This window comes from Halteromyces radiatus, assembly GCF_025201355.1.
Source record: "Halteromyces radiatus strain CBS 162.75 chromosome Unknown BX664scaffold_3, whole genome shotgun sequence".
Lineage (NCBI taxonomy): Eukaryota > Fungi > Mucoromycota > Mucoromycetes > Mucorales > Cunninghamellaceae > Halteromyces > Halteromyces radiatus.
The window spans coordinates 1,462,316-1,476,034 of NW_026251689.1; the positions used below are offsets into that span (position 1 = coordinate 1,462,316).

The following is a 13,719-nucleotide window of genomic DNA, read 5'->3' on the forward strand; positions in this document are numbered from 1 at the left end:
CAAATGATATCGATTTATCGGTTACAATTTGTAGAGAGAATATTATCAATTTTTTTATTGAATTTATTGAAAACGATAATAGGACATACAATCTATGGCATAATGGGATTGTGAAGTATAAACATGTATATGTACATAATCTTATAGCTATCAGAGGGTAAATGAACAAAAAAAAAAAAAAAAAAAAAAAAAAAAGAGTGGGGAACAAATCATGGTAAAGAGATCATTCATCCAATTTCTGCCTTTTCCTACTTGATTCGACTGTTTCTTGACCAGCAATAGTGTCGTCTTTTGTATTCGTAGTTGTTTCGGTATCAGTTCTTCTTGGTGATATTGACGAAGATGAAGATGATGACATAGGTTGAATAGTATCCATTCCCATGACATTTGTGGTTGGATTCTTCATTGTTGTTGTTATTGTTGAGGCTGATGATGATGGTATTGGCAATGTTGATGATGATGATGATGAAATAAAAGGAGGAGGTGTTGGTAATGGTAATCCTTTCATTGCACAGCACTCCCGACAGTACCAAGGATCGATATCCATTTCAAAAGCAGCAATAGGTGGTTGTTCACAAAGTTGATGCACGCCTTGATTGCAATGATCACAAAAGAAAATGGTATTGATATCATCGATTGATTCCGGAATGCCGCAATACTTGCATGGGTCCATATCCAATTCATCATGCTCTTGTTCGTATTCCATCATATATCCATTTGCTTCATCATTGTTAATAGTTTCATGTTTTGATTCTAGTCCATTCATCGATACTGTTGATTTCCCAGATTCAAGACACTGTTCAGATAATCGAGAGATCATGTCATTATTGCAATAAAAAAGATAGACAGGTCGATAGTCATTGGAAGTTGGTGATGGTTTGCACATGACACCTTGTGTATTTTGAACGCTTGAACCACGAATATCAGCTAATACTTGATGTGAAGATATCTAATAGTACAAGAAAAATCATCTGCCAAGTTAATAAATATATCACAGTTATCATTTTTATTTATTTATTTGATTTACCCTCATTTCTATGTCTTGATCACCAGCATGTAAAACGCGCCAAATAGATCCTGTCACATCGTCCATATAATCACGTAAATATAGATACCAAGCATTCTCCATCATTCCATTCATTTGAATGGCATCGTATTTGACCATAAGTGCACCCATCATCACAAAATCACTGGTAGGTTGAACGGAACGACTTTGTTCATATTCTTCTCGATCCTTTGCCAATTGTTCTAATCGTTTGTTCATTGCTGCCTTGATATTTGATGAAGTATCTGATGATAATTCTCCATGTTGTGAAATATATTGTAAAGTTCCATTCAAAACATCCTCTATAGGAATATATCGTCCCTATATCAATGTTGATTCATTTGATTAATTACAAAGATTAGATAATTCATCATCACTTTTTTTTTTCCACAAATATTTACCTCGTGTTTGTAGGCAAATCGTTCATCATGTAATGCAGCCATTGTTTTTCCATAACGTATTAGGTCAATTTTGGATCGCACCTATTTCAATTATGTTATCCTATATTAGTTTTCATTCTATAAGATAATCATTTCATTTATTACCGTTTCTGAAGCAATCTGGAGTCTCAAACCAACCGGCTCCACAGAAGCAATAGATCCGTTTGAATTGTTTTCTAGATTTGTATCAATAGTATCCCATTCATCCGGATGGTAAAGAGTTTGATCGCGCCATTGCCAGTCAGTTTGAGCCAGTGGTTTAGAGTTTTCAGGCATTGTCATATAAAGGAAAGACTGTTGAGCACAAAAAGATAAAAAACCATCTAAATCACCGCCGTCACCATAGTTTTGAAGACCAAGGATTACCACAGAAAGTAAATTGAAGTGAGGTGAATGAATCAATGATTGAGGAATGATATTCAGCTGTACAAGTATACGAGCTAAAAGTACCTGAGGAATACTTTTTACCATTAGCCCATCCATTAGAAATAAATAATTACTCTATGGGCGGTATATAACAAGTTTAATCAATTGGGAAAGAAAAGAAAAATTAACAATGAAAGAAAAAGCAACCAAATTTTGATATGAGTGTGTGGAGTTTCAATTGGTGGTTTTTTTTTTTTTTTTTTGACATTGATAAATAAGTTTATGATAGTTTTTGGATATAGGTTTTTTTTTTTTTTTTTTGTCATTTGAAATATTTTATCTCTCTTCTTTTGATAGATCATTAGCCGATAAAATTACTTTCTTTCAGTTTTTGGCTAAAAAAAAAAATGGAGTAATTTATCTTATTTTTTCATCCTGCATTCAAACGGAAAAAAGCAGACTTCGACTTTTCATTTTTCAATCCATCATCGTACCAAATTTAGATCGAACATACAGTAGATGAAATTATTCTCTTTCGCTTGGATTAATAACAATTTATGTCTTACCTCCCAATTTATAAAATAATTTAAAAAGATAGAAAAATAATGTTTGGCAATTTTGACGTTGTTGTAAGCCATATATGGAAAATACAAAAGAGCAGAATGATTCGTGTGACAAAAACTAAACACTGACTACACTTCATTCCCACATTATGAATCCATCAGTATTAAGCATCATCATGATGCATAAATACAAGATCAAAGACAATAGTTTATTCATATAATATAAATATCTATCGGTACGTGAATACATCCTGAATTAAAAAAAAAAAAATCTATTTCATTTCTGATGAGGGGAAAAATTGCGTAAAATCATGGAATCCGAGAGAATGACATAATGCCAACCAGCAACTTGAGCTCTTGATCCAGGAGAGGAAGGTGCAATTAAAAACACACGGTCAAAAGATACTTCTCCACTTGCTATAATAAATAAATAAATAAATCAACCACTGTTATTATTACCAAAAAAAAAAAAAAAGTTCCAAGATTCATTTACCTTCCCGGAATGAACCATGGACAGTAAGATATAATAAAACCGGATGAGTAGATGAACCAGAAGTTTGCCATGCATCAGTAACAAAATTTTCAGCATGAGATAAATCGTGAATCGTAGGAGGGAACATGGAAAATCGTTTCGAAATGTTTTCGTTCCCCATCGTCATTCGTTGTCCTGTTGTTACAGAAAAAAAAAAGAACCATTAAGATGACACTTTCAAAATGATTCTTGATATTTTTTTTTTCTTTTGTCTTACCTTGACCCCATGTATTTCTTGCATAACATGCTGTACTAACGTTAATGGAAAAAGTGGATTGACTATCGTATAAATCGGCCAGAGCAGAACGATTTGAATCAAATAATGGGAAGAATCTAAATCATCAAGTCCAAAAAAAAAAGGTCAATTTTTCATCATTTTAATATAGTTTGTTTTTTTTACTTTGATAGTAGATCTTGAGATGCCTGTCTTGAACTATCTTGATCGAAAAAGTTTTCTTTGATTGGTAATGGTAACGATGAATTGTTTCCAGCAGGAGAAGGTGATCCAAGAAGAGCACCAGTGCCAGTTGATAAAGGTTGGAAATCTAATTGAGATATGGATGGGAACCGACGAGCGATTTCACTATTGGAAAGATGATTACAATATCAACGATTAAAAAAAAAAAAGAAAAAAGGAAAAAAGAAATAATAACATCGTATTACATACCTAGTATATATTTCTGGACTTGTTTCCAATTGAATAGGATTGCCAAGTAACACCAATTCGTTAAGTCGTGGTAATTTGTTATTTGATATTTGATCCAAACGTCGAAATTCGCGAATGTCATTTTCTTGTAATGAAAGATTTTGAAGACCAGGGAAAAGTTCGGTCAATTTGTTGATAGGTTGAACTGAAAAGAGTTTATTTCTTGCAAATGACATTGTGACAACCTAAAAAAAAAAAAAGAGAGAGATTAATAAACCATATTATTTAAATAATAGTAGAAAAAATTACAGCATTTCCATAGATTCTTTGAGCTTCATTCAATAACCTTCCAATGACAACCGAGATAGAATGTGATGTTGGTGGTAAGTCATCCAAATTTAAAAAGCCATTTTGAGGGTCCCATCTTTCCTGTAAAAATTCAGCGAGTGCATTGGATCTATTGCCTCGTTGTTGTTGATTGTTCCTTGGTTGACGAGATGAAGTTATTGAAATTGCATTGGTAGATCCATCAGCCATAGCAATAGATAACTATAAATAAAAATTGAATTAGTAACAAATTTATCTGATGGTCATATATTTTCTTACTGTTGAGCCATGGAAAGTAAAACCATTTTTTCGAAGTAATGCATCTGCAGACGTAGGACTATCAACTGTAATATAAGTAACTCCATTTTGATGTTGCACCTATTCAATCAACTATATATTAGTTCCATTTCACACTATTATTTATATTCCTTTCACTTACATTCAATTCTTCCCATTCTACTTTGGATTTTCGATGTAAAAAGTTGAGAAGGTCTCGTTCAGAGCCTTGAGGATATCCAGATACCTAAATATATAATATATAAGATTTTTTTTTATTAGTGCATAAATCTCATTCTTTTTTTTTTTTTGATAGATTTACCATAATCACAGGAGCGCCATCAGGTCTAATATATATGTATATATATATATATATATTTATAAATAAGTATCTGTAAACTATGTTTACCTTTTCTTTTAAACTTACATATCTTGCATATTGATGTCTTCATCTACAAAGTCTCGTGTGAATTGAGTTTTACCACCACGATAATTACCACCACCTCGACCACGACCTCTGGAAGAAAAGGTTTGATTGCGTCCTCCTCTTGGTGAATATGATTGATTGTCCATGTTGTTTTGATAATCGCTACCTGAAGAAGACTGATAATTGCTATAATCACCACCTCGACTTCCACCACCTCGATTTCCACCACGTCCACTACCACCACGATAACCATCGTCATTGTATCCACCTCGTCCTCGACTTTGTTGCTGGGAATTGTTGTAAGAATACTGATCATTGAATGCAAAGTTACCACCACCAGGCATAGGACCTAATCTTGAAGCAATATTACTACTGCTACCACCATCATTGTATTGGTTTTGTCGATCATTGTTGTAGTCGCCTCGTCCTCTTCCTCGATTTCCACGTCCTCGTCCACCACCGCCACCTCTAGTCCAAGTATCCATAATGTTGGTTTTATGTATATATATTATACCAGTTGTCACTAATGAATTTTGTTGTAGATATAGAATAAACACCAGATAAGTATGACTAGAAAGATCAAAAACAAGACAAAATATGAACTTTACGTTTCCTTGTGTCGATGCGTACAAGTTAAAAAAAAAAAAAAAGAAAAAAAGAAAAAAAGTGAAAAAAAAGAGAAGTCTTCTATACCTTACTCCAGTGCGCTGTTTTAAAAACGATGCGCGAGAAGAAGAACTTGCGCGACAGTCACTTTAACCCGAAACGAAATGTCTTTCCATGCACAGCCTTTCAAAATAATCAGATTTGCATTTGACAGAAAAGCAAAATAAAATTCTTTTTTTTTTTTTTTGGTACAATGATCAATATTACATATGTAATTTTTTTATTTTTGTTACCGATGTTCCAATGATTTTTTGAATCTCCAAGTTGGAAAATTTGAATGATTAAAATGATATTCCTTATAAAAAACGTTCAAAACGAGGATGATATTTATATGGATAATAACGGATATTGAAAAAAAAAATGGATCGACAGACAACGTTAAAAAAATTTCATTCTTGATCTAAATACTATATACAGGAATCAATAAGAAGATATAATGTCTATTTGTTAATATAATACCGATAATAATAATAATAATAGTAACAATAATATAAAATTCAAAAAAGGAGAAAGAACACAACTATGATCATCCCCAAAGGAGAGAGAAAGGGAGGAAGATCAGTGAGGCAAAATTCATCTACCGCTTAGACTAGTTTTCGATTTCAAACATGATCATTGGTCAACCAAGAATAGATAAATTCTGCAACCTGAACTAAAAAAAAAAAAAAAAAAAAAAAAAAAAGATTTCCTTTTTCTTCTTTCTTTTCAAGTCTCATCATGATAAAAGCCATTACAACAAGACAACTATTACTTTTGGTCTTATTAATACCTGCTAGTTTATCATTGTTGTACCTTTTGACATCAGTTCAACGACCTTCAAGTCGAGCTTCCACAACGAAAGCTATGGCTCAACAACAAGGTTTCATCTCCAACACAGCATCCAGTTTGACAGCCTCACATTCTGAATGGGAACAATGCTTAGATCCCGGTCAAGAACCTTCAGTTTACCTCTCCATTGTCATTGTCACTCGAATGGATGACTATGCTGGGTAAGTGGGAAAAAAAAAGTGGTTTTAAAGGTAGTATTGATTGATTATATGAACTTCTTTTTATAAGTGATCAACATCATCGACTTCAAAACTTTATAGATAGCGCTTTTGTTTTGGCTGAAAGGACAAAGGAAAATATGGAATTACTTATTATTGAATGGAATCCTCCCAAAGATCGACGACAAGTGATTGATGCTTTTGTACGTCTCCTCTTTTTATTATTCATTGATTATCATTAACAACTTTATTATTATTGTTAGAGATACCGTCGATCTGATTATTTGACTTATCGGATCATCACTATTCCCAAAGATATTCATGATATATTGCCTAATCGTGGTAATGCCCCTTTGCATGAATTTGAAGGGAAGAATGTGGGTATCCGGTTTGCTCGTGGTGAATACGTCGTTTGTACGAATCAAGGTAAAATAATAATAATAATAATAATATTATATGTTTATTGATTTTTTTGATTTTTTTTTTTTTAGATGATATTTGGTCTCACAATTTCCACAATGCTATTCAATCTCATGCATTCAAGAAAGGTATCATTTATTTGCAACATCAAGATCCTCATAATATGTAAGTAACTGAAAAAAAAAAGAACAAAAATAGAAAAATGATTATTTGATCTCTGTAACTTTTCATAGTCATGACCCTTTACCTCCTTCCATCGTACGATTACCACCTTTTGCAAATGATAATACTTTGTACAACTCATGTCAACTTGGTGAACAAGAATGGGGCAAGTTTGTCCTACCAGAGCCAATAAAAGTCAACATGGATAACATTTTGAAAATTGGTGATCAAGCAGGTGATTTTACTTTGGCGCATCGCGATACATGGAAGATTCCAAAAGGTTATCGTGAAGAAGGTGGTGTTGCCTGGTAATAGAATACAGAAAAGAAAAAAAAAAGAAATCAAATGACTGATCAATTGTTGATTTTATTATAGGATGGATATCGAATTTATTTGTACAGCCACTTGGACCTTTGACTTACCTGTCGTTTATAGCAAAAAAGGTTTCACTTGTCATCAAGACCATCAAAATATTTGGGAATTCAACAAGGAACAACATACCGACAACAAGGATATTCATATGGAGGATATTCGAGACAAGAAGAAAATATATATCAACAAAGATGGCCAATGGGCTTTACAACAATTAGATATTTGGAACTTAGGTTTAGGTTGCGTAGAATTTAGTGGGGGTCTCTCTCAATAAAGTTTCTTTTTTTTATGTATAGAATAAATATTTGTTGAAGCCTTTTTGTTTGTTTGTTGTAGTGGGTTTTCAATACAAAAAAAAAAAAAAAAAGTACTAAATGAAACAGAAAAATGATCAAGAGCTTATATACATACTGCTTTCAACCTTGATGTACCACTTTATCTGGAGAAATTATTTATACATACGTATAAAAAGGAAGAATTGGAATAACATGATGACGCCTATATGAAAAATCGTGTATCTTTTTTTTTTTTTTTTCAAATATTGGAATATGTGGTTCTTTATTTTTTGGGGAGGGTAAATTAGGAAGACAATGAGGGGAATAAAAACAAAGCACGATAAATAAATGGAAAATAAACTAATGAAATGAATGTAATAAAGAAAATATGGAATAAAATCATAAGAAGTATTCGATTTGAGTTTCCTAAATAAAAGATGAAGAAATAAATATGACTTTATAAACCATCCGTTTCGTTTTATTTTTTTTTTCTTACTTTTAGTATTCCAGCAGGTGAATCATGTTCATTTTCAGGAGCAGCATCAAAGACATTAAAGAAACGTTCACCATTGACACCAACTTCAAGAATAGATGCCAAATTACCACATCGATAACAGTAGTTGGGTGCTGACCATACTGTTGAAAGCTTGTCATCAAATAATACCTAAATAAATTAGTATAACAAAATGAAAATTAATTATAAATATACTTATAATATCTATATCGATGTATCCCCTTAATGTCTCTCTCTCTTTTCTTTTCTTTTTTTTTTTCAATTGACACTTACTTGATATCCGGCATTACACAGTTGATGTGCTCGTAGAATATGTGACATGTTGTTCATTTGTAGAAATCGATCTACCACTAGTCCACCAAATGTATACCCCGCTCCTCTAGAAAAAAAAAAAAAAAAAAAGAAAAAGAAATTTGTTTCAATAAACCCTTAATACAACTCTTCTTTTTACCTTGCAGATATTGAGAATTCATCCTTATCAGGATCAGGATCCGACCAAACTAAATCAGCCATGGCGCCTTCATGTGGGATCTCTATATATATATTATATACAAACATAAAAATAAAATTCTTAATCAGTTTGTTCCTTTTTTTTTTTTTTTAAATACATAAATTCAAACTGACCCCTAAATCTATCAATGATTTTCACTTGATCCAAGATATGTATTGTCGGCGATAAACCTATGAAAGTACAAGATCATCTTGGTTAACCAATCAAATTGTTCCATCATGCCCTTCATTTCCAATAAACTAATTGTAGAACTTTACCTCCGTGAACACAAAAAATACTATTATCAATAACAACTGATAATGTCAAAAAGTCAAACATATCCGTAAAGTATTGCCATACAAGTTGCGATCCATATTTCCTCGTACATTCAGTATAAAAACCATATGTCTAAATAAAACAATAAATAAGCAAACAATAATGATAATAATAATGATAATAATAATAAAAAAACGATTTAGTCAATGGTTGATTGGGTCATTTTGTCAGAATTACCTGTGTCACTGCTCTTGATTCATGATTACCACGTACAAGTTGAACGCGGTCAGGATACCTTAGCTTCAAGCAAGTCAGTAATGAAATAGTTTCTACACTATATAAACCACGATCAACATAGTCGCCAAGGAATAAGTAATTTGTATCTGGACAGTTACCACCAATTCGAAATATTTCAATAAGATCGTAATATTGTCTAAGAGAAAAAAAAAAAAGATAATTAAATAAACCTCATTGAAAAGAATATACTTTGGACTCTTTACCCATGAATATCACCAACTACAGTAACAGGAGCTTGAATATGTACAACGTTACTTTCACGTATCAAAAGTTCTTTTGTCTTTTCACAGATTTCCTTCAGGACACATTCGGCTAAGAGTCTCTTTTTATACAAGTGTTCCAGACAAGCATCTAAATCCAGTGGCATTTTTTTTTTCTACAGTTTTCTATAGAATATTGAAGTCGAGTAAAACGAGTGATGATGGAGGTATAAATTAAAAAGAAAAATAGGGAGAAAGAAAAGTTACTATCGACAGAAAAAAAAAAAAGCCAAAAAATACCAAGAAAAACGTAGTACTATTGATTCAAATTCCGAGTCGCGCCTATCGTTTGCAGGTTTGTCATAGTTTTTATATCTGTGGGGTATTTTTTTTTTTTTTCCTTCGTTTCTTTTTTTCTTTTTCTCTTTTGATTGACAGTTACAATAACCATGGCAGAAGATAATAATCAGTCCTCAGATACACAAGAAAGACAAAAACAAGATATCAAAAGACTTTTATCTGGTCAAACAAGCAACAATCATCAAGATAAGGAGATACCAACAGCCACTTCTTCTCCTGCTGTTACTCCACTTCGTGAAGATAAGTTGAAACTGGCTGTTTCCTTTTTATCCTCTCCTAATGTGCGTTCGGCAGAAAAATCAAAGAAGATAGCTTTTTTGAAACAAAAGGGTCTCACCATGCCTGAAATAGATGAAGCTTTCAAACGAGCAGATATGACACCTCAACAACCACAACCACAAGAACAACAACAATCTACTCAGGTAATATTCATTTATTAATTGTTTTCTTCTGTCTTTTCCATTAATAATGATATTATATATATATATATATATATATATATTTGTTAGACTTCTGTCCCTTCACCAATTCCTGTATCCAGAACCCAAGCATCTTCCTTGCCACCTGTTGTACCTACAAGACCACCTATGCCTCGACCTACTCACATTGTCTATTATTCAACACCAGAACCAGAAAGACTGACGGGAAAACGTATGACTGCACTTGCTTTGATTTTTGGTGTTGGGGCTGTAGGACTCACTGCTGGTCTAGTGAGCGTTGTCAAGGTAAATAGAGAACATTGCATGATAGGATTTTTCTTTTTTTTTTTTTTTTTTTTGTACTCATTCCTGTTTTTGATGATAAATAGGCTTTCATCTCACCCATTTTCAACTCGATTATTGAATACCAACGAAATCGATACAATGACCGGTATGAGAAGCTTGGACGTTTGAATGATACATTACGACAACAACTGGGCGAATTACCAATACCAACGATACTCGATGACAAGGATAATGTAGAAATACAAAAATCTGGATACTGGACTCCATTGATCAATGAACAAAAAACACTGATGGATAGTTTGGAACGATTAGTGACATTGTCTCAACAACGAACAAATGACAAAGACACTTATAGTAGCTTTAAGACCACCTTGCTAGATCTCAAAACAATACTTCAACGACCCGAATATAGCTTTTCATCTTATACACCCTTCTCCATGTATGGTTCTGCCTACGCCAACCGAAGCAATACTGGATTTGATGATGCGGCCGTTCAAAGTGTCAAGAGTGAAATACGTAGTTTCAAAGGTATGTTATTAAGTCGACGCAATTTCCCCACTGCACAAATCAGACCTTCTTCTACAACAACAGTGGCAACATCAACACCATCATCCGCAACACCTATCGTTGATGACGGTATGACTCCTACTGAAAATACAACATCTACATCATCCACTGCTTCTCATCAATCGTATCACCCTCGGCAACGTCAATCCTATCGATCCGAATTACGTGCTCAAACGCTTGCAGCGACTACCACTACTGAAAAAACCGATACACCACCCAACACTGACAAACAAGGTATTAAAGGAAACACAACAGCCATCGAAGATATCACCGACAAGAATGACGCCCAATAGAGTTTAGATATAGTTAGATTTGGAACCTTAGTTAGTTGATGTATTTATAATAATATTATGGTATACAGTTTATTTATTATGTGATTTTTGTATCAAATCAATAATAATAATAAAAAAAAAGAATGTTGAAAATTGATATAGAATAATATTAATAAAAAAAGGTAGTCTATATATACAATCATAGTGATAGGGAGGGAAAGACAAAATAAAATAAGAGCCAAAAAGGGGAAAAAAAAGAGATTCTAACTAAAAATACAGTAGGAGTACTACTACCAGGTTTGGTTCTAATGAATGACACAGTTTTTACTATCCTTGTTATTTTTTTGTTCCAATGATAATAATGTTGCAAGTTGTATTTGTTCTTGTTCAGTCAAAGTCTAAATTAAAAAAAAAAAATGTCATCAACATCCATTGATATAGTTCCCATAATAAAAAAAAAGATTTCTTACCGTTCGATTGGCTTTTGTTTGAAGTTGTTGTATCTTTTGTTTGTTGAGAGAAGATTGTTGATTTTGTCTGGAAGAAACAATGATGGGGTTAAGTCAAAACATCCATATTGATTATTTTTTTTTTTATTTTTTGTATGAACTTACTTATGATCATTGTTGGTTTGTTTTGTTCCAGCACGTTTCATGGCTGCCAAAGCAGATAGTTTTTGATGAGCAGGACGAGCTTGTGAGGAGGAGACTTGTTTTTTACCCGGACATTGATGATCTTGTTCTAATCGATGTTTGACACAATAAGCTTGACCGCAGGCACCGCAGTTCATGGGTACCAATAATCTAGCTTTACATCCCTTAAGACGACAGAGATTGGAAGGAGTTTCGTCATCAGCACAGTTTCTTTGAATATGACGATTCACTCGTATATTGGGATCTTCATTCCTGGATCCTGGAATAGGTTTGTTGCAAATAGGACAAGTAGGTACACTGATTTTAATCATAATAAAAAAAAAAAAGATGGGTTTATATCGAATCTTTGATAATAATCAATTTCATATCGTTCATTTTAATCTATTATTATCTTACCGAATGTCTAGGCTTGGATCTTGTCGACTAGGGCACTTATGATCGTCTAGCTTAAAGTGTTCCTGGCTATATTGTAAATTCATAACAAGAACTTTAGTTTATCATTTCCATAGAGATAAATAGATTTGTTATATTCTTACCAGTATATTTTTTTGCAGTGATAACAAGTATATGGTAAAAAGTCTATATATAAAAAGAAAACAGTGAATCAAAGGTTGGAAATATTTGGAATTATTGTTTGGTTACGTACCTAATTGGGAACAATCATCAAAAGTACAGTGTTTTCCAAGATCAGGGAATTCCATGATATCAATGAAAAAAAAAAAAAAAGAATTGAACTAAAAAAAAAAAAAAGAATATATAAGAAAGAATATATGTGTATGAATAAATAGAATAGAAGAGAAAGAAAGAATGGAAAGAAGAGTCCAGAAAATAGAATTTCCTCCTTTTTTGCTCTTTATACTTTTCGATTTCCGCTGAGAGGCCTTATTTTACTTTGCCTCATAATATATATATATATCTTGGCGAAGGATTATTTATTACGTATCTATTACGTAGTTGATAGAAATATTTCTTTCCATATATCAGGATGACATTCCTAATATCTTTGTTAGTAAGCCCTCTTTCTTTATTAGCCTATGGAAAAAAAAACGGGGTCTGAAAAAGAGACAATTCATCAAAAAAAAAAAAAAAAAAATGGGAGTGCAAAAGTCTGTTTTTTTTTTTTCTTTTTTGTCTTTCTTTCTTGTTCCAAAAAACTTGTTTTGTCATCCCTTTCTCCTTCCATCTTTACATAATGTCAGCCATATCCGATGATGCTATTCGTAATGTAAGTTCACGTAACTCTTTATCTTAGTATATTAGTTACTTAGTTTGATGACCATTCCAACTTTTATAGATCTTTGTAGAACTTCAAGCCAAGTACATCTCTAGTCAACAACAAGTTAACACAGTTAAAGCTCAAATCCAAAACAAACAACGTGAACGTAAAATGGCAGAATTGACTCGACAAGAACTTGATACCCTTGATTCAAACACTCATACGTATAAACCTGTTGGAAAGATGCAAGTGACGAAAAAGAACGACTAGTTTCCTTTTTTTTTTCACTGTGGACTGATCTTTTTTTTTCTTTTCTTTTCTTTTTTTTTTTATTCTGTTCTTTAGGTTTATTCAATCACCATTGTCTGAAATGAAAAAGGAATATGTGAAAGGTATTGAAAAGGCTGATGAACAAATCCAACAATTAGAGAAATCACAAAAATATTGGGAACGATCTGCAGCAGAAGCACAAGGCAACCTGAAGGATTTATTGAACGGACCTCGATCCATGTAGTTTAGTTTACTATAGTTATTTTTTTTAATAGTTTTAGTTTAGTGAATAGAATCTATTTCAATTTATCAAATAAAAGAAATAAAAAAAGATAACGGTATGTATATATATATAGATGGATGGTTTTGTATAAAA

The 13,719-nt window shown here is 32.5% G+C and overlaps 7 protein-coding genes across 7 annotated transcripts; 3 read left to right on the forward strand and 4 right to left on the reverse strand.

The window, feature by feature from the left end:
- Window positions 1–223: 223 nt before the first annotated feature.
- BX664DRAFT_260136 (uncharacterized protein) lies at window positions 224–1,264 on the reverse strand (the record flags this gene model as incomplete). The annotated part of the gene is made up of 2 exons (XM_051540622.1): window positions 224–949; window positions 1,028–1,264. 2 exons carry the CDS (start codon window positions 1,262–1,264, stop codon window positions 224–226), a joined length of 963 nt encoding a protein of 320 aa, XP_051401470.1.
- Window positions 1,265–2,691: 1,427 nt separating this feature from the next.
- BX664DRAFT_261612 (uncharacterized protein) lies at window positions 2,692–5,107 on the reverse strand (the record flags this gene model as incomplete). The annotated part of the gene is made up of 11 exons (XM_051540687.1): window positions 2,692–2,831; window positions 2,908–3,081; window positions 3,122–3,279; window positions 3,347–3,529; window positions 3,614–3,837; window positions 3,902–4,141; window positions 4,199–4,297; window positions 4,359–4,442; window positions 4,518–4,542; window positions 4,623–4,710; window positions 4,873–5,107. The coding sequence occupies 11 exons, from the start codon at window positions 5,105–5,107 to the stop codon at window positions 2,692–2,694; spliced, it is 1,650 nt and encodes a 549-aa protein (XP_051401471.1).
- Window positions 5,108–5,975: 868 nt separating this feature from the next.
- On the forward strand, window positions 5,976–7,542 carry BX664DRAFT_328734 (uncharacterized protein). The gene is made up of 6 exons (XM_051544654.1): window positions 5,976–6,277; window positions 6,345–6,477; window positions 6,538–6,700; window positions 6,766–6,859; window positions 6,928–7,164; window positions 7,232–7,542. Exons 1-6 carry the CDS (start codon window positions 6,006–6,008, stop codon window positions 7,500–7,502), a joined length of 1,170 nt encoding a protein of 389 aa, XP_051401472.1. The 5' UTR covers window positions 5,976–6,005; the 3' UTR covers window positions 7,503–7,542.
- A 209-nt stretch (window positions 7,543–7,751) lies between these two features.
- BX664DRAFT_328737 (Metallo-dependent phosphatase-like protein) lies at window positions 7,752–9,528 on the reverse strand. Its single transcript, XM_051544655.1, has 8 exons — window positions 9,284–9,528; window positions 9,021–9,216; window positions 8,786–8,915; window positions 8,642–8,698; window positions 8,469–8,550; window positions 8,291–8,396; window positions 8,000–8,167; window positions 7,752–7,929 (listed from the first exon to the last, which is right to left on the reverse strand). The coding sequence occupies exons 1-8, from the start codon at window positions 9,445–9,447 to the stop codon at window positions 7,903–7,905; spliced, it is 930 nt and encodes a 309-aa protein (XP_051401473.1). The 5' UTR covers window positions 9,448–9,528; the 3' UTR covers window positions 7,752–7,902.
- A 143-nt stretch (window positions 9,529–9,671) lies between these two features.
- On the forward strand, window positions 9,672–11,361 carry BX664DRAFT_328739 (peroxisomal membrane anchor protein conserved region-domain-containing protein). Its single transcript, XM_051544656.1, has 3 exons — window positions 9,672–10,062; window positions 10,150–10,365; window positions 10,449–11,361. Exons 1-3 carry the CDS (start codon window positions 9,730–9,732, stop codon window positions 11,223–11,225), a joined length of 1,326 nt encoding a protein of 441 aa, XP_051401474.1. The 5' UTR covers window positions 9,672–9,729; the 3' UTR covers window positions 11,226–11,361.
- BX664DRAFT_328756 (uncharacterized protein) lies at window positions 11,283–12,602 on the reverse strand. The gene is made up of 5 exons (XM_051544657.1): window positions 12,504–12,602; window positions 12,394–12,436; window positions 12,254–12,319; window positions 11,819–12,154; window positions 11,283–11,741 (listed from the first exon to the last, which is right to left on the reverse strand). Exons 1-5 carry the CDS (start codon window positions 12,556–12,558, stop codon window positions 11,627–11,629), a joined length of 615 nt encoding a protein of 204 aa, XP_051401475.1. The 5' UTR covers window positions 12,559–12,602; the 3' UTR covers window positions 11,283–11,626.
- Window positions 12,603–12,987: 385 nt separating this feature from the next.
- Window positions 12,988–13,698, forward strand: BX664DRAFT_357505 (Prefoldin). The gene is made up of 3 exons (XM_051547962.1): window positions 12,988–13,082; window positions 13,152–13,318; window positions 13,419–13,698. Exons 1-3 carry the CDS (start codon window positions 13,050–13,052, stop codon window positions 13,585–13,587), a joined length of 369 nt encoding a protein of 122 aa, XP_051401476.1. The 5' UTR covers window positions 12,988–13,049; the 3' UTR covers window positions 13,588–13,698.
- Window positions 13,699–13,719: the final 21 nt, after the last annotated feature.

Coding starts and splice junctions, on each gene's coding strand:
- BX664DRAFT_357505 (XM_051547962.1), top strand. CDS start 13,050: ATGTCAGCCATATCCGATGATGCTATTCGTAAT. Junction 13,083..13,151: donor CCGATGATGCTATTCGTAAT/GTAAGTTCACGT, acceptor CAACTTTTATAG/ATCTTTGTAGAACTTCAAGC. Junction 13,319..13,418: donor TATAAACCTGTTGGAAAGAT/GCAAGTGACGAA, acceptor TCTGTTCTTTAG/GTTTATTCAATCACCATTGT.
- BX664DRAFT_328734 (XM_051544654.1), top strand. CDS start 6,006: ATGATAAAAGCCATTACAACAAGACAACTATTACTTTTGGTCTTATTA. Junction 6,478..6,537: donor GACAAGTGATTGATGCTTTT/GTACGTCTCCTC, acceptor TATTATTGTTAG/AGATACCGTCGATCTGATTA. Junction 7,165..7,231: donor GAAGAAGGTGGTGTTGCCTG/GTAATAGAATAC, acceptor ATTTTATTATAG/GATGGATATCGAATTTATTT.
- BX664DRAFT_328737 (XM_051544655.1), bottom strand. CDS start 9,447: ATGCCACTGGATTTAGATGCTTGTCTGGAACACTTGTATAAAAAGAGA. Junction 8,551..8,641: donor AATCATTGATAGATTTAGGG/GTCAGTTTGAAT, acceptor ATATATATATAG/AGATCCCACATGAAGGCGCC. Junction 8,168..8,290: donor TGTGTAATGCCGGATATCAA/GTAAGTGTCAAT, acceptor TAATTTATTTAG/GTATTATTTGATGACAAGCT.
- BX664DRAFT_328756 (XM_051544657.1), bottom strand. CDS start 12,558: ATGGAATTCCCTGATCTTGGAAAACACTGTACTTTTGATGATTGTTCC. Junction 12,320..12,393: donor CACTGCAAAAAAATATACTG/GTAAGAATATAA, acceptor TTTACAATATAG/CCAGGAACACTTTAAGCTAG. Junction 11,742..11,818: donor CAAACCAACAATGATCATAA/GTAAGTTCATAC, acceptor TGTTTCTTCCAG/ACAAAATCAACAATCTTCTC.
- BX664DRAFT_328739 (XM_051544656.1), top strand. CDS start 9,730: ATGGCAGAAGATAATAATCAGTCCTCAGATACACAAGAAAGACAAAAA. Junction 10,063..10,149: donor AACAACAACAATCTACTCAG/GTAATATTCATT, acceptor TATATTTGTTAG/ACTTCTGTCCCTTCACCAAT. Junction 10,366..10,448: donor GTCTAGTGAGCGTTGTCAAG/GTAAATAGAGAA, acceptor GATGATAAATAG/GCTTTCATCTCACCCATTTT.